We start from the raw sequence: 25,556 nt of genomic DNA, 5'->3' as shown, positions 1-25,556 counted from the left end.
GAACTGCCAAGCCATGTCTTCCCTGGACCAGAATCAAGCATCCTAGGACCGGTTTCTGGCTATCAGCCGTCATCAGCCAGGATAGCTTGACTCCAGTGGCGTAGTGAGCACGGGTCCCACGTCTGGGAATACCCATCCCACTTAGGGCGAAAAGCGTTACAACAAACAAATGATGGACGGAATGCTGACAATGCATACATTCTCCCCCAGTCAAGAGATCTGGGTTAAATCCATCGTTCTTTTGCCCACTACACCACCCCAGTTTAGACATGGCCATATGCAAATCAGTCTTGACCCTGTGCCTCATGGGAACAGTCCAGCCCGAACTGCCAAGCCATGTCTTCCCTGGACCAGAATCAAGCATCCTAGGACCGGTTTCTGGCTATCAGCCGTCATCAGCCAGGATAGCTTGACTCCAGTGGCGTAGTGAGCACGGGTCCCACGTCTGGGAATACCCATCCCACTTAGAGCGAAAAGCGTTACAACAAACAAATGATGGACGGAATGCTGACAATGCATACATTCTCCCTCAGTCAAGAGATCTGGGTTAAATCCATCGTTCTTTTGCCCACTACACCACCCCAGTTTAGACATGGCCATATGCAAATCAGTCTTGACCCTGTGCCTCATGGGAACAGTCCAGCCCGAACTGCCAAGCCATGTCTTCCCTGGACCAGAATCAAGCATCCTAGGACCGGTTTCTGGCTATCAGCCGTCATCAGCCAGGATAGCTTGACTCCAGTGGCGTAGTGAGCACGGGTCCCACGTCTGGGAATACCCATCCCACTTAGGGCGAAAAGCGTTACAACAAACAAATGATGGACGGAATGCTGACAATGCATACATTCTCCCCCAGTCAAGAGATCTGGGTTAAATCCATCGTTCTTTTGCCCACTACACCACCCCAGTTTAGACATGGCCATATGCAAATCAGTCTTGACCCTGTGCCTCATGGGAACAGTCCAGCCCGAACTGCCAAGCCATGTCTTCCCTGGACCAGAATCAAGCATCCTAGGACCGGTTTCTGGCTATCAGCCGTCATCAGCCAGGATAGCTTGACTCCAGTGGCGTAGTGAGCATGGGTCCCACGTCTGGGAATACCCATCCCACTTAGGGCGAAAAGCGTTACAACAAACAAATGATGGACGGAATGCTGACAATGCATACATTCTCCCCCAGTCAAGAGATCTGGGTTAAATCCATCGTTCTTTTGCCCACTACACCACCCCAGTTTAGACATGGCCATATGCAAATCAGTCTTGACCCTGTGCCTCATGGGAACAGTCCAGCCCGAACTGCCAAGCCATGTCTTCCCTGGACCAGAATCAAGCATCCTAGGACCGGTTTCTGGCTATCAGCCGTCATCAGCCAGGATAGCTTGACTCCAGTGGCGTAGTGAGCACGGGTCCCACGTCTGGGAATACCCATCCCACTTAGGGCGAAAAGCGTTACAACAAACAAATGATGGACGGAATGCTGACAATGCATACATTCTCCCCCAGTCAAGAGATCTGGGTTAAATCCATCGTTCTTTTGCCCACTACACCACCCCAGTTTAGACATGGCCATATGCAAATCAGTCTTGACCCTGTGCCTCATGGGAACAGTCCAGCCCGAACTGCCAAGCCATGTCTTCCCTGGACCAGAATCAAGCATCCTAGGACCGGTTTCTGGCTATCAGCCGTCATCAGCCAGGATAGCTTGACTCCAGTGGCGTAGTGAGCACGGGTCCCACGTCTGGGAATACCCATCCCACTTAGGGCGAAAAGCGTTACAACAAACAAATGATGGACGGAATGCTGACAATGCATACATTCTCCCCCAGTCAAGAGATCTGGGTTAAATCCATCGTTCTTTTGCCCACTACACCACCCCAGTTTAGACATGGCCATATGCAAATCAGTCTTGACCCTGTGCCTCATGGGTAAAAAGAAGGCCAAAACAGACTCATGAGGTCTGTATTCTTTGTCTACCTGAGGATCATGATCCTAAGACCTGCCCTCACTGCCAGAACCTGTCCAGAAGAACCTTAAAGGACAGGGAAAGAATTTGCCTGTATGGTCTGGCAGATAAATCATCTAGAGGAAGGTCTCCGGTAAGAAAGGGCTCCAAGAGGTCTAGAATGCCTTCTAGAAGCAAGTCCTCATGTCCTTCTGCTTCAGCATCGGGCTCGGCACTGAGACAAGATCTTCAGGTGGGTCATTTATCTAAGAAAAGACCTTCGACAGCGGGCTCGCCGTCGAGAAAAGGTACGTTGTCGACGTCGAAGATCCAGGATCCTCCGCCGTCGTCAACCCGGCGTCGAGGGACAAGACCCCTCCGCCGTCGTCAACCAGGCGACGATCGGCATCGAGGAGCAGAGACCCCCAGCCGTCGTTGGCACGACGTTCGGCGTCGAGGGCAGGCTCACTTCTGTCATCGCAGTCCCATCAGCGATCGACGTCGAGAGCAAAGACTCCTCCGCCGTCGTCAACTCGGCGACGATCAGCTTCGAGGATGAGGTCTCCGTCGTCGTCTCGACAGCGTTCGGCGTCGAGGGTGAAAAATACCCCTCCGCCGTCATCTCGCAGACCTTCGACGTTGAGATTGGACACAGCTCCGCCGTCGTCTAGATGACGCTCGGCGTCGAGAGAGAGTCCCTCCGTCGTCGGCTTCACATCGCCGTTCGACGTCGAGACAGCATTCTTCACCTGCTTCTCATCGGCACCGGTCGCCGTCGAGATGGCGTTCGCCGTCGAGCAGACGGGAGGTCCAACTAGCGAGAAGTCAGGAGCCAAGATAGACGTCTGGAATGCATGCAGGTTTGACGTCAAGACAGGCCTCGGTGAGGTCTGGGGATGGATCGGTGGTCCTGGTGACGGAGTCGGCCTCGCGCCATTCGTCCTCTCACTCTTCCAGGAGGGCTTCTTCCAGGTCAGCCACTCCGGAATCTGCTAGCCATGTCCGCAAGTCTCCTTCAAGACAAAAGGAGGCCCCTTCTGCTGTTCAGTTGTCCCCAAGATGGCAGCTGCCCTTACGTCACTGGCAGGACTCAGGGGCGACAAGGCGAATGCAGGAGTATGCTGGTCTGGTTCATAGATCTCCTCTTCAGAGATTGGTGGACGAAGTGGACAGAGTGAATTCTCCCAGGCATAGGCACGAGAGGTCCCCTGAGAGATGGCACTATAGATCGCGTTCCCCCAGGCGAGAAGAACGCGCAGTCAGATCACGAGAAAGGAGGCACCGTGCTCATCGGCGAAGTAGAAGAACACCATCTACTTCCTCGACTTCCTCTACCTGGTCCTCCAAGAGGGATTATTCCCCCACACTATCGGACAGCCCGGTTTCCAGGGTCTCTCCCATAGATGACATTAATACATACCATGAGGTTCTGCAGAGGGGTGCTCAGAAGCTCAACATTGAGATGTCTGTCCCGCAAGTCACGACGACAGTGATTTTCGAGACTCTTCATCAGAAGACTGCATCTCGGCCATTGCTTCCATTGGTTCCTGGGATCCTTGACCCGGTCATGGACACTTTTTTAACTCCAGCAACTATCAAAGCGGTGCCGGCTCGCATCCTAAAGAAATATAAGCCGGCTACCTCGGATCCGGTCTTTGTCAAGACGGACCCTCCTGCAGACTCAGTCATCGTGGCGGCAGCAAAGAAGACGCATGCTGTAACGGCCACTTCTTCTGTTCCACCGGATAAAGAGAGCAGGTCTCAGGACTCATGGGGTCGCAGAGCATGCACTTCTGCGGCTGCATCCCTTAAGGTCTCCAGCGCGACTGCGTTGCTAGTCCGTTATGACAGAGCTCTCTGGGACTCTTTGGAGCGGTTCAAAACCAAGCTCCCAAAGGAAGACCAAAAGGATTTTGACGAGATAGTCACTGAGGGATCTTTGGTGGCAAATCAAATGATTAGCACAGCGGCAGATGTTGCGGTGCTATCAGCGCACTCTTACGCGCATGGAATATGCACCAGGAGATCGTCCTGGTTATTAAGATTGACAGGACTAAAACCAGGTTTAAAAACTTTAAATGCTAAGTTATGTATGTATTATTATTTTTTTTAATATATTTATTTTACAATAAACTACGTATTTTATTTCATTTTTATTTTTTGGGGGTTTTTCACCGTGCGCGCACGGTACGCGGACCCCCGCGATATAAAAAAAAAAAAAAAAATGTTTTTTTCTGCCTTCGGGGTCCTTCAGGGACCCCCTGACAAAGGCTAGGGGGTCAGGAACTCTCTACCCTGCCCCCTTTTCATGTTCGCCACCTTCCTTTTTCACACTCGCACTGAAAACAAACAAAATGGCGGCCGACACTTCCTGATTTCGACCGATTCGAACGTTGACTAACATGTAACCACCAATCAGAATTACGCTCGCGCACGTTAGGGTGCTCGCACGGTGCGCGGCTATAGATATGTATGTGCTTTTAACTGCAATTTTCTCAGGAACTACTGAACAGATTGACTCCATATATGCAAAAGGCACATCCCTGAGCTGAGGACTACCTCTCTGCCAAATTTCAAGTAATTCTGTTCAGCCGTTCGGGCTGTACCTTGGACTAAAGGTCCCTATGGAAAATTGCATGGGGAAAACGCGTTTTGGGACCCCCCTTTTTTCTCAGCCCCCGCTTGACGAATCCCCCCGAGACTTTCAGGGGAGGAGCGGAGCGCCCCACCTATTTTGAAAATTTCACGAGGATTCGTCAACCGGCGCCAAAGTTATTCCAAATAGAAAGTTGCGGATTTCCTATGGAAACACGGTCCTAACTATAAACTGGCGACCGCCAGTAGATAATATATATATATAATATAGTGTTTCCGGGGTCCCGCGCATGGGCGGGAATATTCTAATGCTTATGACTATTGATGAGGATCCCCTGGAAGAGAACTTTTTCTTCAGCTAGAGTCTTCTAACCGCAGATTACTCACTGTTTCAATAGATAGCAAAGCAGTAGCTATTGGGAGATGGGTCTGTGGACAAACTCGAACCAGAAAGTCCTGCATGACCGAGTGGGCAAAAGGCCCCTCTTGGTGAACCGGACTGTTCAGACAATAGTGCTTCAGGAACATATTGAGGGACGCCCACATAGCTGCCTGGCAGATGTCCAGGACAGGAACTCGGTGTGCATAACAACTGGAGACTTAAGCAATGAGGGGTGATCCAGCAACCACAAAAAGGCTGAAAGAGCAGAAAGGTACTCTTTAACTGTGCCCAGACCAAGGATGCGTCAGGCTAGGGACAAAACAAACATCAAAACATCAGAGAACTATGCCTGGAGGGGGTCTATCTGCAGAGTACTGCACCATGCCACAAATTTCACCCACAAACAGTCATGTACTGTTTTTGTCAAGGGCCGTCTGGCTGCCAAAATGACATCAACCACCTCTAGAGGAAGGTCAAAGGTGTTCAGCTGTTGCCGCTCAATCTCCAAACATGAAGGTGGCAATTGGAAAGACCTGGGTGCAGAACCCTGCCCTGCTGCGATAGCAGATCCTCCTGGGGGGCAGCCTGATCGGAGGACACCAGCTCAAGCCCAGAGTTCTGGATACCATACTCTCCATGCCCAATCCGGGTCCACTAGGATGACCAGAGTCCTGCCGATCCTGATCTTCTTGGGATGACAGGACAGCAGTGGTATCAGCAAATAGGCAAACAGGAATCCAGAGTTCCACTTGAGACAGAATGCGTCTCCAAGTGAGAGACGCCTTGGAAACTACAACTCGCAGAGTGTTGAAATTGCATGTTCTTGGCAATGGGTAACAGATTGAGCCAAGGTTCTCCCCATTCTTGGAAGAGATCTTGCGCCACCTCTAGGTGTAACTACAACTCGTGATACGCTAGGTGCTGAGGTCATCTGCCCTGGAATTCAATGATCATGCCAGGTGGTTTACCACAAGGAAGATTCCTTGGTGGTCCAGCCTTTTCCAGAGGGTCTAGGCCTCCTAGCACAGGGCCCACAACCCCACCCTGCCGTTTGCTGCGGTACCACATGGTGGTGGTGTTCTCCATGAGCACCTGAACCAGCCTCTCCTTGATGGATAGAAGGAAGGTTTCAGCGACAAGCGATGGCCCTCCGCTCCAGAATATTGACGTGGAGCCCAGAGACCTCTGATCTCCATCTCTTCCAGATGGCCACCCCCACCCAGAAGCAATGTATTGGTCACCATTGCAAGCTATGGGTGGGAAAGGGAGAGGGGTCTGTTGCGGACCCAATCGAGGTCCAGTAAATACCACTGCAGATCGTTTGCAGTCTCCTACAAAACCTGAACATGATCGGAGAGGTCCGGTCAATGCTGGGTCTGTTGATACTTCAAATCTCCCTCGCACAGCCCGCATATGCCACCGGGCATGCTCAACCAGCAAGAGGAAGGCTAGCAGTCTCAGCCGCCTCAGAGTCGACCTCACAGAAAACCAGGATCGAGACTGAAAGATCTGGACCATTGCCTGAATGTCCTGAACTCTTTCCAGGGAAAAGGCATGAAACTGAACTATGTCCAGAATGGATCAGATGAAGGGGAGCATCGAAGGAGGAGTCAGGTGTGACTTCGGCACATTGACAGTGAGTCCCAAAGATGGCAGGAAGTTCAAAGTAGTCTGGAGGTGGTCGATCACAGCCTGGGGAGAACCCGCCTTCAACAGCCAGTCATCCAAGTAATGGAAGACTGGCATTCCTGAATTCCGGAGATGTGTCGCCACCACCATCACTTTCTTGAACAATACGAGGGCACTTGTGAGACTAAAAGGGAGCACAACAAACTGAAAATGCTCCAATTCCACCACAAACCACAGGTAACGTTGATGGGCCTGCAGGACGGGTATATGGAAACAGGCATCCTGCAGAGGCAGTGGCACCATTCAGATTCCAGGGTCGAGGGAGGACAAGTGTGAGCATTTAGAAATTTTCCTTCTGGTGGAAGACGATGGGAGGGCGTAGATCGTAAATCAGATTAAGGCCTCCATCCTTCTTTGGCACTGGAAAGTACAGGGAATAACTACCACGTCCTTGTGGTGTGTGTTAACAACTACATTTCGATCTATATAGTGATATAATATGTTCCCTACACTCCACTATCATGCCATAGCCTGTGCCCTCGTGCCTAAAAAGCTCAGACAGTGACTCTATGGCGAGAGCAAACAAAAGAGTGACAGCGGGTATTCTTGTCTTGTGCCTCTATGAACATTATATCGTGCAGAGATATTCTGGCCTGTTTTAACCAGCACAGTCGGGGACAAGTACAGAAGGCAGGTCAATTTCACCCACTTTTCCCCTAGTTTCATCCAAAGCATTACTTCTTAAAGGTAATCCCACCTAAACAAATCGAATGCCTTGGCCAGGTCAATCGACATATTAGTAGCATAAGGGCGGGCCAACACATCTCGGTGGTACAAGATGTGATATAATCTACAGAGGTTAAGGGAAGTACTCCTTGCCGGAATAAATCCGTTTTGATCACTGTGTACCAATGTCGGCATATGAGGCAGCAGCTGGAGTGGCAAGACTTTACTGAGGACCTTATAGTCCATATTTAACATTGATAATGGATGGAACCCGGAAACGGAGGCATTCAGTTCCCTGGACTCTGGGAGGGGAATTACTATAGCTTCCTTGTGGACTCAGGCAAAGAACACCTGTGTAATGACTTGGCGTACAGAGCTTCCAGCCGAGGGGCCAAAGTCCCAGCAAAAGCAGCATAAAATTCAGCTGGGAGACCATCGGACCCAGGGGTCTTTCCGTTGCCAATGTCTTTAATGGCGGCTCTAATTTCCTGAACATTCCGGACTTCAGAGTCAAGCTCCCACAGGGGTACCCTGTCTAGAAAGACAGACAAGTTCCCCGGGGCCACTGGCTCCAGACAGCCATAAAGGGATTCATAATATTCCAGGAATGCTGTGTTTATCACACTTGACGAATAGAGTGATGTGGCATTGCTCAAACGAATCTGGGTGATAAGAGCCCCATGTTATTCAGGTCTGATGAGCCACGCCACAAGTATGCCAGTTCTGCCCTCTTCATGTGCCGTCGCTATGTAATCTTTGTAACCATGACAGTGTAAGCACTCAAGTGTGTCATTATAAAGTTTCCTAGCCTCCCTGAGCCGCGTCCGTGAGTGCTCATCAGTCCTCGTAGTGTTCGCTAGTTCATGCAGACTGACATCTAAACGGATGAGCTAGTTATTGCGCTCCTTCCTTACCCCTACCGACTGACCCATACAATATCCTTGCACCACTACCTTAAACGACTCCTGCTCAACTAACTCCATGAAGCAGAGCCCTGATTATGTGCAAAGTAGTCAGTAACAGTGGTGGATAAAGTTTCCCTGAAGCATGTATCTTCAAGGGACAGGTGGTTAAGTAGCCGCATGGGAATTTCCGGCCGGTCATTGACTGGTCTGAACTTCAAGAGGAATGGGCTGTGATCAGACAACTTGTGTCCCAAATATTCACTGTGCGTTTCCCTTTGGCCAAGTCTACTGGAGTAGACAAACATTTACAAACTAGTATGCAAGTGATAAATATGAGAGCGGTGGGAGTAGTCCCTTTCCAGTGCATGTTGTACCCTCCAAATGTCCGCTACCCCCCAATGCTCCAGCCATTCCCTGAAGACCTCCGAGGTTTTATGTGCGAATGCTCCCGGAAGGAGGGGGGGGGAGCGATCTAGTACAACATCAGACACGCACTTAAAGTCTCTCCTAGTAGCAGATCATTAACAACCATTGGGGCCATTAGGGTTGAAAGTGTTTGTAAAATAACCACCTGATCCTGGTTTGGGGCATATATGCTCCCCAATGTAATATCTTGGCCTAGCAATCTACCTTTTGGCAGGACTTGCGACCTTCTTTATTGATCGTGAAGTGTGTATGGTCAAAAGGTGTCCCTGCCCTAATCCATATAAGCGCACCTCTGGAATATGCTGAGTAAGTGGTTGCAAGGGCTGCCCTCGCCATCTACACTTCAGGCGTTAAACTTCGCCACAAGGAAGGTGCATTTCTTGTAGCACGGCTATTTGCATTCCCCACCTCTTCAGATAACTATGAATGTTGTGGCGTTCTGAAGCAGAAGAGCAGAGACTGGGGTCGCATTACAAAGGCCGCAAGGCCTTTGAAGCTTCCCTCTCGAACACTGTGCACGTTCTGGGGGACGAGGTGTGACACCTCCACCCAGGATGGGCATTTATTCTGGCCTCAGAGGGCAGGGAATCTCGACCAAGGGGTCCAGAAACATGTCTGGTGGTGGTAGGCTGCCTAAAGCCAGTCAGAGACCACACCAGCGTTGGTAGGTTTTTAAGGGGCCCCCCTGAGGCTCCCTCTGGAAACATGTTTCAATAAATCCCACAATGGCATCAGTGTGAGTTTACTGAGAGGAGTTGTTTGGTACCAAACACTCCTGGGTTCAGTAAAGCCATCATGGTGCTGGTGAACTCGAATTGTTGAGTTTCCAGCCCATGTACTCTCTATGCCTTAACTGGCGCTTACAATATTAAGAATGGACTTAAATATTGTAGGGGCATATTTACTCATGCCGATATACCCACACCTAAGATATAGTGCACCCTGCTTTAGGGTTTGTAAGGCCTGCTAGAGAGGTGACTTACCTATACCTTAGGCAGTGCTGCATGGCATGGCACACAGGCATGTCGAATTTGTCATTTTTCTCTGCACGAAGGCATGCAGACTGCAGTGGCAGTTTGCATGGCCCTTGTGAGGTGTCACTGGGGACCCTGTTCAGTCCCAATGACCTAGGTACCATGGTACTATTAGTGACTTACATGGGGTCTGAAGATGTTAATCGTGGTACAGTTTTTAGGGAAGGAGCTCTGGCACAGGGGGCCTAGTTGGCAGGGACCCGGTGCACTTTTAATCAAAACCACATAATTTTCCAGGCAAAAAGTGGGGGGCTAACCATGTCAAAAAAGGCCCTTTCTCACAATATCTAAATGCATAATGTAACCCAATACAGGCCATCATCTTCTACCCAATGAACCGGCAAGCCCACAGATGTAAGCATTATCTCGATTCTGCATATACCCATTCGGGGCTCAGGAGCCCCCAGCCGCAAACGAGTACTCCACTTGAAAATAAAAAGACACAGTGTTCATATCCTCCGCCCAGAATCCATCAGATTAAGTCCTCTGTAATCTGAGGAGTAACCTGGGGCAAAGTTGCGCCACTGAGTATGGAGACCTTAGAATCCAAAGCCATAGATTCATGTTCAGATAAGAGTCCCAAGTTCCTCATTTTGTGTTTGAGTCATTGCAATTTCAGCCACAGCGAGCAGTGCCGCTGCCGGCTCCTGTTCTGCCTGAGAGGGTGATGTTTTTTTCAGGGTTTGGCCACAGGAGGGCCTTCTGGATCGCGGCCTAGTCATGAAAGCCCTAAATCTTGTCCTGGGAAGGGCTGTTCCTGCCACCTATGCCTCCAACCAGGTCCAGGCAGGGTCAGGATCATCACAGAAGTTGGGTTTGCCATCCAAAACAATCCACAACCTGGCAGGGAACATCAGGGAATATTGTAGCCCTGCCTCTCTGAGGGCCTTCCTGACTTCCACGAAGGAGGCACATTGTGTCTGAACTAGGGCCGTAAAATTCAGAAACACTGATACTTTTGTATTATTAACAGCGAAGGGACCCGCCGACCTAGCTCATTGTAGTATAGTTTCTCTGTCCTTATAGCGGAGTAGCCTCACCACCACTGGACGAGGAGGACAGCAAGGCGCAAGTGGATGCGCCGGCACTCTATGTGCCCTCTCCAGGGCAAAGAAAGGGGTTAGATGGTTTGGAGCCGCCTCTGTCTGGAGCCAGTTCTCCAAACAACACCATGTCCGATCTCTCAACTCCTTCAGTAAGTCCTATTATTACAGCGATTATGGCCTTCTGCGTTCTCAGCGCGCCGTTCCAAGGTGCGCACCCTATCCAAGAGATCCTTCATGTTGTGGGCCAACACCACCTTCTCTGGTTGCAACTCACTCAGGGAAGTTTTGGCCTCACCCACTCGGTCTGCCAGCTTGCGATGTTCTGCCCTTAGCAGCCCCAGCCCCAATGACACTGCACTAATTAATTGTTGAAGTTTAGGTTTGGTATCTGCAATGGCGTCCAAAACCTTATCAAAATGCAGCTGCATGGAGGGTTCTGTGGGGGTACCGCACTCTGCCTCCTACACCGCGGCAGGACGTCTCTCCTGCACCAGGCTGTGCTGTCATTTGTTTGGCCTTTGTCTTCCCCATCCCAATGCTGCGGCCAATCCCTGTAAGAAAATACTGAAACCTAGGCCCAGCAGGAGCTCCATCGGTTAACCAAGCAGGGCCTCAGCCACCCAAGGCTGGAGGCACATAACAGGACAGGCATGTGGAGACAAGTGCCAGTGCTCACAGTGCATACCTGTGCAGGAGGTATCAGGCAAAGTAGGCTACAAGGGCAGAGGCCAAGAGCCACTGTACAGGAAAGGATCCCCACCGTCTATGCTGTCACTCCTGAGCTCAGGCCTAGGGCCAGCAATAGAGTCTGACTCACTCCTGTTGTAGGGCAGGCGTTGGAAATCAGTTTCAGGCTTGGGGTCCGCGATGCGGCCAATAACACCGTGGCAGGGATATTAACTCTGAATGTGGCCGAAAGGGCTGTCCGTCGATTGCACCCTCTAGCACTAGTTGTCCCTCAGCCGCAGGAAAGGAGAACTGCCTCTTGGGAGCAGAGAGCAATCCCGCCACCGTCAGAGAGGCCTATGACTTGCAGATGGCTGTCACTCGATTGCACCCTCTGGCACTAGTTGTCCCTCAGCCGCAGCAAAGGAGCACTGTCTCTCTGGAGCAGAGAGCAATCCCACCGCCGTCAGAGAGGCCTGTGACTTGCAGATGGCACCATGGACCCCTCCAGAACTCTCAAAAAGAGTGATGTAGAATGGGGTGAGGGTCTCCCAAACAGGCAGTTGCGGGCTCCCTCTTGGGTGTTGTCATAGCGCTGAGGAGTGATGCACAATCCCGTTCAACACAGCAGAGCTCTCGCCTCAAGTTCCCGGGTAGAAAGTGCATTCGTCAACGGGGCCGAGAGCAGTCAATCCCCCAGAGGTGGTAGGCTCTCTCAGAAAGGGCTCCAGGCAGGCCCGCCCCTCTGGCGTGGCAATCCTCTCAGCACTGGGACAGCAAGCAAGGGACGGCCAAGGAGTCAGAAGGCTTCCGCACGCAGCACATCTCCCAGTCAGCGAGTCAGCGATCGAAGCCCTCCCTCGTTACCCTAAGAGGGCAGTGTCAGTCACGCCAGCCGCTGTGGGCCCCCCCGCACCAGGAGCAGTCTCGCCGCCCCGGGGCCAGCGCAAGCCCAAGGCCGCACTAGAAGCGGCCTGTTCAGCCATTCGCCGAGCCATCGCTTCAGAAATGTGTTGATGATATTATCTCCCCCAAATGTCGAGGCACGCAGCATCCGTCAAACTGTGCAGCAGCCCTGGCTTACTCTAAGTGCGGATCTGAGCTGAATGCAGCGATGTGGAATTCCTATAGCCCGACGCCCAGGACATATTGTTTGGGGTCAAGAGCAACAAGTTGTAATGTGTATTTTGTCCTTGGGACAAGTAGGCCCAACCCCCTGCAGCACAAACCCTTTGGCTGCCAGTTTGCAGTACCACATTTTAGATCAGGAAAGGGCAGTGTCTACAGTTTAGGTAATGTGTGTCCATGTGTTAATGCTGTTCAAACTTGTATTTATGGTTCATTAATTGAATGCCTTTATTATTAGGGTGAGCGCTCCAAGTACATGTTGCAAGCTCGGACTGCACTACTGACAGTGGTTCCAGTATAAAATCGAACACACGTTTTCAAAGTTTAGTAATATGAGGCTATGTATAATGGTCCCAGAATGCGTTCTGATTATATACAAATATTTGCAGAAGCTTGAAAGCAAGAGTGATGATTCTTTGCTTTCAAAATAAAATGTTCACAAAAAAATGCAAGTAGGAAAAAAACATTTCGATAAACTACTGTAACATTCTAGGTACCATATCTTTGCAGCATCATTTAGTAACCTGTTGATGTATGGTAGTATTCCCCAAAAATATTAATAATGGAAAATCAGTGTAACCAGTTTAAATACAATTATGGAAACCAAAAATAAACAAGCATTGGCAAAGCCAGTAGGTCTGAAATTGGAGGTCAGTATTTTGGTTTTGTCAATGCGTGACTTCTATAGGCATGGTTTTTGTAAAACCGTATCGGTATGAGAGCTGCTGGGCCCTCACCATTTTAACAAACATTGGCATGAGCAAAAAACAATTTGGTCTCAAAAAGTACACATTGCCACAGCAGGTCCGGGCACTGACCAAAACCACTTTGTGTGCCAATATGCTCCATGTGAAAGAGCAAAAGACTGTCATTCACAGTGAACCCAGCTGATAGAGAGAGACCACATTTTAATAAACACAAAAGGTCATGTTAAATGCCAGGCCTAATTAGAGGCCCAATTATTAAAGAAAGTCTCAAAAGTACATTCATGGTATATATCCTTGCATTCAGTGCATAAATACGGGTTCAGTGATTTCACAGAAGTAGGCCAAGAAAAAGTACTGCTAGAAAATATTTGGGAACTGTATTTTACCATGAGCAAATATTCATGCGTAGATTTGCTCAAGTGAAAATCTGAATGTTTCCAAGTTCACTTTTCCTCCAACCACTTTTTTCCTAACCCTGGAAGACGTTTTACATCTGCCACTGTCAGGAGTAAATTTCCAACCTTTGTCATTATGGGAAAAGATTAGAGAAGAGTTGGTGAAAACACATGACATGCGAGTTAGTAGATTTGCAAAGACTCAAAAAGGGCCTTCCAACCCTGGAACTATTGTACCACTATCTTCAGCCCCAATATGTAGACCTGCAGAAACATGGCTACATAAGGGAATTGCTAGTATTCAAACCCTACTATGGTACGAGCCTTGTCATAATCAGAGAGGTTATTTCAGAACTCTTTTATAATGAGATTGCTGCCGTAATTTGTCACCGCAGTGCATGCAACAAAGGGGACAAATGGATTTTGTTACAGGACAAGTATATATATGAGGCAACCTACCCCATGGACAAGTAGATATTTTATTAAATTCCACACCCCTGTGCATGGGGAGGATAAATAAAGGATTCTATGTGGGCAGGTGTCGGAGCTCGCTAGGCTACGTCGGATGTGGTCGCCATCTTGGCCATGTCCCCGTGAGGAGAATTCTCCTTGTTGTGGAGGAAGATCAAATAGAGGAAATAGAGCCATGGCCACCCCAATTGGGGGCAACTTCAATTGAGGTCGAACTTGCGCAGACTTGACGACAGGGAGGACACTTGAAGCCTCGTCTTCCAATGCCAACGAGTTGCCATCGGCGTAGATGAGTCAGAAACCAGTGTGGACCAGTGCAGTGGAGAGTGGAGCCAGACGCCGGCTATTATGGGTTCGTAGGGTCCAGCTGGGGCCGAGGCCAAACCTGCGAGTGGTGGGCCCTAAAGGGGTGCCGATGGAGTTGGGAAGGATCTGAAGAGCATGGCCTCCAGGAACTCTTTGATTTTGCTTAAGAGTGGTGGACGGCTTCCGTAACTTGAATTATCTTGAAACAAGTTGCGGGATCAGCTTTGAAGTAGAATAACTTTGAGAGCGAGATAGAGATGTATGATGCCACCACTGCACCTTCTCAGGGGAGTGTGAATGACAAGAAGAGGTGTAATCCCGCTTAGATTCGTTGTGCTTTTTCTTATCAGAGGACTTGGATCTCGAGGAAGAAAGTGTCCTGGAACAATTCCTGCGATTTCTGGATTTCAAATGCAACTGGGACCGAACATTCAAGTTGGACTTGGACTGGTCTCACCTTGGAGACTTACAGTGCTTGGAAATGCAGAGTTCTGCCTCATGGTCTTGTATAGCCTTCGGGTTCATGGACGTACAGTCACAGTAGGCCTTACAAGTCGTGGCTCGACCCAAGGCATCACAGTCAAATTTGTGGGAGACGAGCCAGACTTTGAGGCTGACTTTGAGCCTTCACCGCACAAGTCATAAAGTGCTTGGCCTTGCACACTCTTATGGCCTTAAAGTGCTTGTTGCAAGACTAAGAGTCCTCTTTCAGCTTCAAGCACCAATGGCACACTTCATGTGGGTTGGAAATTAACATTTGTCCACTGCAGGAATTACATGGCTTGAATCCTGACTTTTTTGTAGGGTACATCCCTAGGCACTGCACCAAAGAATTTTGGAGAAATGTTGTTAAAACTCAAAAGAAAAACGTTAATAACACCAACAGTAGCTTAGGATATGTATCAAAAAATGTGGCAAAAAGAGAACCGAATTCAGTGCTCCAGGATAGGTGCTTTATGGTTGCAGCGCCGAAATGGACCTAGCGCCTCCAGAGGCAGTGGAGGGGCTTCAACTAGGAAAACAAGAAGAAACATGCCCTCTTTACCTCGCACAGTTCAAGGACCGATGTGGCTAGGTTGACTTGGACTGTCTGATGTATAGAGAGCTACAGGTGGTACAGTGTGGGTGATCTAGGACCAGATCCAATGCATATTGGGCAAAGATTAAACTTGTGATGCAAAAACGTCTCCCAACACTGAATTGGCCTCCATTTCCCTGCTTTAACTTGCCTGCGAGTCTAACACAGACTCAAGTTAAAGTACTAAAGAAAACAGAGTCAAAACCAAAGAGGCAAGGAAGATGGAAGACTCCGAGATAAAGTTCTTAACTTTTGAAGCAAAACACTGGAGGAAGAATGCTTGACTAATACGAGCTTTAGATATTTGGGAAAGTAACAAAAAGAAAATAAAGAAAATGTCTTTACTGTATTCAGTCCGGATCCCAGCTCTGCTTCCACCTATGGTTCGATGCTCTGGAACCTTAATATACAGCCAGTTACTCAGTGAGAACCATTATTGACATCCCCCAAAAAAAGATGTATTGAATATGCTACTTACCAGTATGCATCTGTTCTTGGCATGTAGGGCTGCTGACATTCATATCTGTGCATAGATCGCCGCCTAGTGTTGGGTCCGGATGTTTGCACGTTGTTGTCCTGGAAGAGTCTTCGAAGTATCCTGAGATAGGTGACTCCTCCCCTGGACCACAGTGCGCATGGGCATCCTCTCCATCCTCAGATTGTTTTTCGCCATTGTGGCAGTGATGGAGTAGATATAGAAAGTGATGACCATGCTATACGGTAATTCTGAGAGCTGCAGCTGCTACAGGCGCCGGGGAGGAGGGTGGGCGATATGAATGTCAGCAGCCCTACATGCCAAGAACAGATGCATACTGGTAAGTAGCATATTCAGTTCGAGGCATGTGGGCTGCTGAATATATATCTGTGCATAGAATACATAGCAGTACCTCCCATTAGCGGCGGCCACCAGTGCCAGCTGCAGCGGTCTGAAAAAGAGTTTTGAGAACAGCCTGTCCTACAGCTGCCTGCTGTTTTGAGTGTACATCTACACAATAGTGTTTGGTAAATGTATGTATAGTGGACCATGTGGCTGCTCTACATATATCATGTAAAGGAATGTTTCCCAGGAAAGCCATGGAGGCCCCTAACTTACGCGTTGAGTGGGCCCGTGGGGGAATCGTTAATGTGCGTTTAGCCTTTTGATAGCAAATTTGAATACATTTAACGATCCATCTGGCTATACCTGCTTTGGAGATTGCGTTGCCTTTGTGTTGTGGGGAAAAGGCGACGAAAAGTTGTTTCGTTTTCCTAAAGTTTTTAGTTCTGTCTATATAGTACATGAGGGCTCTTTTGACATCTAGTGTATGGAGCATCCTTTCAGCGACATGTTGTGGATTCTGAAAGAAAACAGGCAGTTCAATGGTTTGATTCATGTGGAACTGCGATATTACTTTAGGCATGAATTTGGGGTTGGTACGTAGTATGACCCTGTTTGCGTGAACCTGTATGAATGGCTCTTGAATGGTTAGTGCCTGGAGTTCACTAACTCTTCACAACGAAGTGATTGCTACTAGGAAAGCTACCTTCCAGGTGAGGAATTGAATCTCACATGAGTGGAGAGGTTCGAAGGGTGGACCCATCAGTCGGGTGAGGACCAAGTTGAGGTTCCACACTGGTGCTGGTGGGTGTCTTGGGGGAATTACTCGTTTAAGTCCCTCCAAGAAGGCTTTGATGGCAGGCACTCTGAATAAAGAGAGGTGCTGCCTGTTTTGGAGATAGGCTGCTATTGCGGTTAAATGGATACGTATTGAGGTGTATGCCAGATTGCATCGGTATAGGTGTAAGAGGTAACAGATTATGTTTTGAGTGGATGCGTCTAGCGGGTTAATGTTATTGTTATTACAATAAATGACAAACCTCTTCCATTTGGCTGCATAGCAAGCTCTGGTAGTGGGTCTCCTAGCTTCCTTAATGATCTCCATACAGTCAGGTGGCAGGTTTAGGTAGCCAAACTCTAGGACTTCAGGAGCCAGATTGCCAGGTTCAGCTGTTGCGGATCTGGGTGCTGAATTTCTCCATGGTTCTGCGTTAAAAACGCGGGTTTGATCCGCAGCCTTTGATGCGGCACCACGGAAAGTCCCAGAAAGGTGGTGTACCATGGCTGGCGTGCCCATGTTGGAGCAACCAGGATGAGTGTCAATGAGTGCTGTCGCAGTTTGCGTGCCACTAGCGGTATCAACGGCGCTGGGGGAAAAGCGTACGCAAATCTGCCGGACCAGTTCATCCATATCGCATTGCCCTGCGGCTGTGGATGTGGGAACCTGGCGGCAAAGCTTTGGCATTTTGCATTTTCCCTTGTGGCGAATAGGTCTATCTCTGGATGACCCCACTGCTGGAAGTATGGTTGGAGTACTGATGGGTGTAACTCCCACTCGTGCATCTGGTGGCTGTGTCTGCTGAGCAGATCCGCCATCTGGTTGTCCTTGCCTGGGAGGTGTTCCGCCATGAGGAATATGTTCCTCTGAATGGCCCACTTCCACATGCTCTGAGCCAGATGAGACAACTGTGGAGAGTGTGTTCCTCCCTGCTTCTGTATGTAGTACATGGCAGTCATGTTGTCCGTCCGGATCAACACGACCTTGTTGCACAGGTGTACTTTGAATGCTTTCATAGCCAGGAAGATTGCCATCAGTTCCAGAAGGTTGATGTGCATCTTCTTTTGTTGTGTAGTCCATAGTCCCTGCACTGTGTAATTGAGTACATGGGCTCCCCATCCCTGGAGAGACGCGTCCGCTGTCAGTATTATTTGTGGAACAGGCTCTTGGAACGGTCGGCCCTTGCAAAGGTTTTGTGGATTCCACGAATGCAGAGAGTTGTATGCCCGACCGCTCACCAACACTAGGTCTTTTAATTGCCCGTGAGCCTGATTCCATTGACGTGCTAAGCACTCCTGAAGCGGGCGCATATGTAGTCTCGCGTGTGGGACTATGAAAATGCAGGAGGCCATCATGCCTATCAACTGCATGAACACTCGCGCATGAAGGGAGTGTTGGGGTTTGAACTTGGAAATCAGCATTTGCATGCTGTTGATCCTCACTAAATTTGGCTGAGCTGTGGCTGCCAGAGTGTCTATGGTCGCACCTAGGTACTGTTGTACGTGTGCGGGTTGGAGATGTGATTTCGGGTAATTTAGTGAGAATCCCAGACTGTGAAGAAGGTGAATGGTGCGGGACATGTGGCTGGCACATTGCTGGGCTGACTTTGCCTGAACAAGCCAGTTGTCCAGGTAAGGGTAGACGTGAATGTGTTGCCTTCGTAGATGTGCAGCCACGGTAGCTAGGCACTTTGTGAAAACTCTGGGTGCTGTTGTCACTCCGAAGGGGAGGACTTTGAATTGATAGTGCTGCCCCTGAATGGTGAACCGGAGATATTTTCTGTGTGACGGGTGTATGGGTATGTGGAAATACGCATCTTTGAGGTCTAGCGTGGCTAGGAAATCTCCCTGTCGGAGGAGCGGGAGAACCTGCTGTAGGGTGAGCATGTGAAAATGCTTTGAGAGAATGTAGTGGTTGAGGGGTCTCAGGTCTAGGATAGGTCTGAGTGACCCGTCCTTTTTTGGTATTAAGAAGTACAGAGAGTACACCCCTGTTCCCTGCTGGTGTACGACCTCTATTGCGCCTTTTTGCAGCATACTGAGCACCTCCTGCTGTAATAACGCTAAGTGCTCTGAGGACATAGGACGGTGCCTTGGCGGTATGTTGGGGGGAGTGGAGGTTAATTCGAGACAGTAACCGTGTTGGATAACATCTTTGACCCACCTGATGGAATCCCACGTGGACAGGAACCGCTGGAGCCTTCCCCCGACAGGTGTTATGTGGGCGGGGGGGAGGGAGAGGGCGTCACTGTTTGTTTTTGGGGGAGGACCTGGTATTACCGTAACCACGTCCTCTGCCCTTGGTGCTGGAGCCACGATATCCACCTCGGGTGTTTTTATCGTAGGAACTCTGTGTGCCCCCTTTATTGTAGGTTTGCTGTGCCCCCTGTCCTCTACCTGCACCTCTATTTCCGGGGCGACGAAAGGAGCCACTACGAAATGTTTGCGTTTGCAGAGCCCCCATTGACTTCGCAGTGTCCGTGTCTTTCTTTATCTTTTCTAAGGTGGTGTCAACCTCCGGTCCAAATAAGTAGTCGGGGTTGACCGGCTGATTGAGGATGTTATTTTGGACCTCAGGTTTGAATCCGGAGATTCGTAACCAGGCGTGTCGTCGTAGCATGACGCTGGTGTTTATTGCCCTTGCAGCAGTGTCTGCGGCATCCAGTGCACACTTGATGGATGCGTTTGTGAGCAGTTGTCCCTCCCTGATGAGGAGCTCCGCTGCCTCTTTGTACTCGTCTGGCAGGTGTTGGAGTAGGGTCTCTAACGTGTCATAGTGTGAGCGGTCGTAGCGAGCTAGGAGGGCCTGTGTATTGGCGATGCGCCATATGTTTGCTGCCTGGGCTGCAATCCGTTTGCCGGAGGTCTCTAGAACCTTGGACTCTTTGTCCGGGGGAGGAGCATCACTAGTTGTCTGAGAGTGTGCCCGTTTGCGAGCATTGGCAACTACAATGGAGTCCAGAGGCAACTGGCTTCTAATGTACGTGGGGTCCCCAGGTGCGGGTTTGTACTTCTTCTCGATCCTGGGGTATATTACCCGTGCCCTGGTGGTTTCCTTGAAAATGTCCTTCGCTGGCTTGAGGACACCTTTTAACATGGGCAGAGTCTTTACAGTCCTCTCGGAGGATGCGGAAGTGTCCAACAAGAAATCATCCTCGATAGTGTCTGAGTGGAGTTGCACTCCATGATTGGCTGCGGCACGTTCAATGAGGGCGTTGAATGCAGCAGTGTCCTCTGTGGGGGACGTTTTTGCGCCATAAAGTTGCGTGTCCTGTTTATGCAGAGCGGCGCCTGGGTCTACAGGGTCATCCCAGACTTGATCAGGGTCTTGCTGCCCCTCAGGGTTTATGTCCTCGGGGTAGGTGGTGTCGTCACCCATGTAGTCCTCCACTGCATCCGTGTCGGAGTGCGTTGGAGAGAATGATGGATCTGTGAAAGAGGTGTGGATGCGTTCATAAAGAACTGGTTCCGATCCCACCGGGATTTTTTGTTTTAGTGGGATCCTGTAAGAGTCCAAAGCTTGCCCTGAAGTGATCTTCCGCTTTCGGAGCATGAGCCTGCCGGTGTCGGCGTCGATGAAGTGGGACGGCGATGTCCCAGTAGTCGAGTGTTCGGTAGATGGGGACCTTGTCTGGGTAACGCGGGTTCTGATTTCGAACATTTTCGGCGCCGTGGATGGCGGCAAACCAAAGGTGATGTTGGCTGGTGCCGAAGGTGCCTTCTGTGCCCGTGTCGGTTCGGAGCCCGACGAGGTCTGGAGGGCTGCCTTTTCCCTGATGCGTTGCAAGGACGCTGCCACTTGTCGCACCTGGAACTCTGACGGTTCTTTGGCGCCGAGTGGTTCCGTAGAGGCAGGTGTGGACTTCTTCGAAGTGACCGGGTCATCGAGTCGAGGAGGGGTAGGAGCCGTCGACGGCATCGATGAGTGTACCGTAGTCGCTGCCTTCGAGGTGGATAGCGATGCAGTGGCTATTTTCACCTTGGTGGTCGGTGCCGATTGCTTCGGTGCCGGGGGCCGAGGCGCTTTGACGGTACCGACGGCTTTTCTTTTTGGGTCTGCGCCGACATCGGCTGCAGCGAGTTCGGCACCGAAGTCCCTTTTGGTGCGGTCGGAGCCGACGGGTTTGGCTGGCGTCGAAGGTGTGGTGGGCCTCGAGCTGACCAGTGTCAGTTTCACTTTCGGTTTCTGTTTAACCGGTGCGATGATTGGTTTCGGTTTGGTGGTAGGGAAACCAGTCTTTTTAGGTAACAATGGCTCTTGCTGTATGTCGGTGGCCGGGCCGGAGGGCGGGGCCGAAGAACTGCGGGATTGGTCTTGGGTAAGGCCCGAAGGCGATCCCTCGACCGGAGCCGTCGACTGACACACTGGGATAGCTTCAATTTGTACGGGTAGGCCTTGCTCCTCACTGGAGCTACCTTCTTCGGCCCCTAAGGCCTCATCGTAGTCTCCTACCTCGTCGTCTGCTTCTTCCCTGTGAAAAAGCTCTTCATCGATATCTTTCGATCGGGAACCGTGTTCGGAAGTGGGGCTGGAGGGTATATTTTCCACGCTTTCCACATCTTCGTCCTCGGTGCTGAAGATGTTGGTTGGGGCCGGTGCCGCTTGCTGCGCTTCCAGTCGCGCGGCGCGTCGATTCCGGAGAGTCTTCTTGGATCTGAATCGGGCACAGGCCATGCATTTCGATTCGTCATGATCCGGTGAGAGGCATTTGTTACACACCGGGTGGACGTCGATATGGGGGTATTTGGCGTGGCAAACAGGACACCGCTTGAAAGGGGTCCTCGATTCCATCGTCGAAGTTCGGTCGATGGTCGGATTTAATGGATCCGAAAAGTTGTTAAAGCCGTGAAAAACTAGCCTGTAAACTGTCGATACCGATCGGGAACAGTACCGTCGAAAACTAAAGGCCTTTTGGCCTGAAAACTAAAGATTCCTAACTTGAGTCAAGATAAGCACATCCGAACCCAATGGCGGAAAAAAACAATCTGAGGATGGAGAGGATGCCCATGCGCACTGTGGTCCAGGGGAGGAGTCACCTATCTCAGGATACTTCGAAGACTCTTCCAGGACAACAACGTGCAAACATCCGGACCCAACACTAGGCGGCGATCTATGCACAGATATGAATTCAGCAGCCCACATGCCTCGAACATTGTGATAAATAGGACATGAAAATCGTTCACCAACCTAAGATAAACCGGAAAAATAGTATTCCATTTTGAGTCAAACTATAGATGAGGAGGTCACCAAAATAAGTGAATCCATTTTGGGTGGAGATTTTATCTAAACACCTGAAGGATTTAAAGTGCAATATTCAAGCTGTGAATAAACGGATGCTGATGTGTAACATAGATGCACAAGTAAACACTGTACGGCTACGAATGCTGCTCCAAGGAGGAAAAAAAACATACTTGTCCACTTTGCCTTCAGTGTTTAAAAGGTTCATCAGTTTGTTCTGCGCATCGTCCAACATTTCCTGTTTAAGAACAGCTAAAACAAAAATAATAAGATAATGTATTGAGAAATATTTAAAATAAACATGATGTTTACACTCTTAACACATGTGGTGCTTGCTAGCATACAAATTACATTTAAGATTAAAGTGGTATCCCTATATATATTTAAGTTGTGACAGTGAAAATAAATGTTGCCCAATATTATGTTATTCAGAGCAAGTGTACCAATAAACAAACAATAAACATTTGTTACTACAGCGTACAAGTCAAACATTTCATAAGAACAGTACAAAGTAACTGATGTGAGAAAACACTGCTTACAATCCCACAGAGTTCATGTCAAAATATCTTAACAAAGAATTACAACCATGTGAAACTTATCAAGATCAGTTTGATATGATTTGTCTCAGTGAATGGATGCAACCCCTTGCACCCTAGTTATGGTCAAATACATTTGTTTGTAACACCGACACACGACAAAACAGCATGGTAAAAGCCATATATGCAGACAAACACACTAATATGCTACTTTGCCTTAGGGGGCAGGAAAGCGCAGGACTTTCTACAGACTATCATAATTTTTTAGTTACATGAATATTTCCATTGAAGAATTCCTTTGTCCTGTGTAAAGTGTATAGCAAGTCTATCCACAAGGAAATGCCTAAAAGAGATCTAATGGGGCCGACTGGTGCCTTTGCCAACAAAAGAGCTAAACCCAGGGTGCAAATCTTTAGCACAAATGCTCAAATGCAGGCTCTGCAAGTACAGAGAGGAGTCCCTGTTGGACCCGATATGCTGCTGCCCAGCCTTGCTACGACATCAACGGAAGCTACTAACATCAATGTTCCTGACAAAAGGGGTACGGACGTGCGCAGAAGCAGTATCAGCCCTTCCGTACCTCTCCTCCAGACTTGGCCAAATTCAGGAGACACATAATAGAGGTATGATCTCGGCTGAGCAAATTAAAGGGGCCTGTTGACATTAAAGAAAAGTAAGATGCGCCGGCCTCAGACAGCCGGCAGAGGCAGTTGAACACTCGAATTACCAATGCAGACTATTTCTTTGTACTTCACCATTGAGCACTGTATACTACTCGTAGGTTCTTCTCACAATTTTAGGCACATTTGCACATACATAGATTTAGCACCTTAAATGTCAGCAAATCACACAACTATAATAACGATGGAGTTATCTCAAGTAACTGAACACCACGCGTGAGGGGTTGAGAGATACAAAGGTTTTTTTAGGCGTTAATCCCAAGCTCTTTTTAAAAGTTCTGGTATAATAAGCACACCGTCACTCTAAAGGATAGACAGTTCTTAGCTAAGAATGTATGCATCTTTATAAAGATCGGCACTGCAACCAAATAAGTACGATCAAATGACAAGTAACCGTATACCAGGCATGAGTGGATTGGGAGATACAGAAGTTTTTAAAGCGTTTAACAAGCGACTTTTAAAATTCTAGGTACAATAAGCACATCGTCACTTTAGAGGATAGACATTCTTAGATAGGAATGTATGAATCTTCATATTTTTTAGCACCGTAACCAACTATGCATGATCAAATGACAAACTGCAGGGAAATGCATTGTCATGTTGCTTTATTTTAACTCCTATCCCCTACATCGAGACTAAACTGAGTGCAATTAACAAGCTATAGTCAATATATGTATGTATCAGTACGGTTTACATCTTATTTCACCTTAGCTCAATGTGTTTGTATAAATTAGGGAAATTGCAATTATTTTAAGTAATCACGCAATAATGACTGAATTGAGTGCAATCGAGAAGCTACAGTCAAAATATGTACGGTTTATATTCTATGTTATCTTAGCTCGATGTGTTTGTATAAATTTGGGAAAATGCAATGATTTTAAGTGTTTGTATAAATTTGGCAAGTTGCAATGATTTTGAGTAATCGCACAATAAAATGTTCATTGATTCATTTGTGTATCAACAACACTTCAGGGGAAATACATTTCAGGCTGTTGCAGGGTAACAAACCTAAACAACCAGCTAATCACGAGTGCAGAGGGACGGCACATATGCCGAGTATGCAACAGATTTTATGTGGTTGGAATTGGGGTGCAGTAAAAAGATAACGAACATTACGAAATATTAGTACCTTCTTGTTGACACTTGAAAATAGAAAACTCTGCCCCAAAGCCATGCAAAATTGACAATGGCGCCCTTTTATTCAAGCAGGAAGAAATTTCAGTATGTTTTGATAAGCCAAAACACTGGTCAACATATTTTGTTTTTCACCAATGGTACAAACCTAACCACCTACCAACAGACAGACAAACTGGTATTTTAACTATCCCATCACATACCTTCATAACTAAGTCTGAGTGTGACACTCTGAAACAAGAGAGAGGAATACCAGAGGCCTTCATGCCCACTTTGAACCTTCTATCGGTGAGTCTGGAAACCAGATCATCCTATCTTCAGTTTAGGCACCAATACACCAAAACCACACACAACCAACAATGCATCAAACAAAGTTTGTTGCCAAGTGAATTCCCAGCTGAAAAACAGGGGATTTTTTTTATTGCAATGCGTGTTACACACGTTCACTTGAGGAAACCTTGGCATTTAGAAGATGCAAAGTAATACTGAACTGTCAAGACCCCAAATGGGTTGTCAACTGCAACCTTGTAACATCTGTATTCATAGTGCTTTGCCCAGTTGGATGAGGGGACTGAACAGATATGTGACAAACCACCTCACTCCAGGTCATTATGGACACGGTTGTTAGTCCTGAACTCTTCTCATACAAAGCATTGTTTTTAGATCGTAAATCTAATTAGTTTACTGGAAGCAAAACAGGACTAGAACACCCAGAACTCATTATAAGATCACACGAAACAGAGTCCATAATGACCTGGAAGAAGGTGGACACACCGGGTCACTACATCCTTACATAATTTAGTCCATCCTTTACCACCACACTTGAACACACACTACATCACATCAGTATGGTATGCCACTGCCAGGACATACTTGCAGTGTATCTGTGGAAGAGAAAATTCCCGAGACAGATTGTCTTCCTTAACAATCAAAATACT

General features: G+C 48.6%; 1 protein-coding gene across 2 annotated transcripts in view; it reads right to left on the bottom strand.

The window, feature by feature from the left end:
- Window positions 1-25,556, bottom strand: part of TRIP11 (thyroid hormone receptor interactor 11) — a 417,310-nt gene that overhangs the window by 63,052 nt on the left and 328,702 nt on the right. For both annotated transcript variants that reach the window (XM_085626513.1, XM_085626514.1), the window contains exon 17: window positions 22,442-22,520. In XM_085626513.1, coding sequence (XP_085482639.1) covers window positions 22,442-22,520 — 79 coding nt within the window. The remainder of the gene's footprint in view (window positions 1-22,441; window positions 22,521-25,556) is intronic.

Source organism: Triturus cristatus, chromosome 9 (genome assembly GCF_964204655.1).
Source record: "Triturus cristatus chromosome 9, aTriCri1.1, whole genome shotgun sequence".
NCBI classification, from domain to species: Eukaryota; Metazoa; Chordata; class Amphibia; order Caudata; family Salamandridae; genus Triturus; species Triturus cristatus.
Note: the sequence above shows the minus strand (reverse complement) of the source record. Positions and strands in the feature narration are given on the sequence as shown.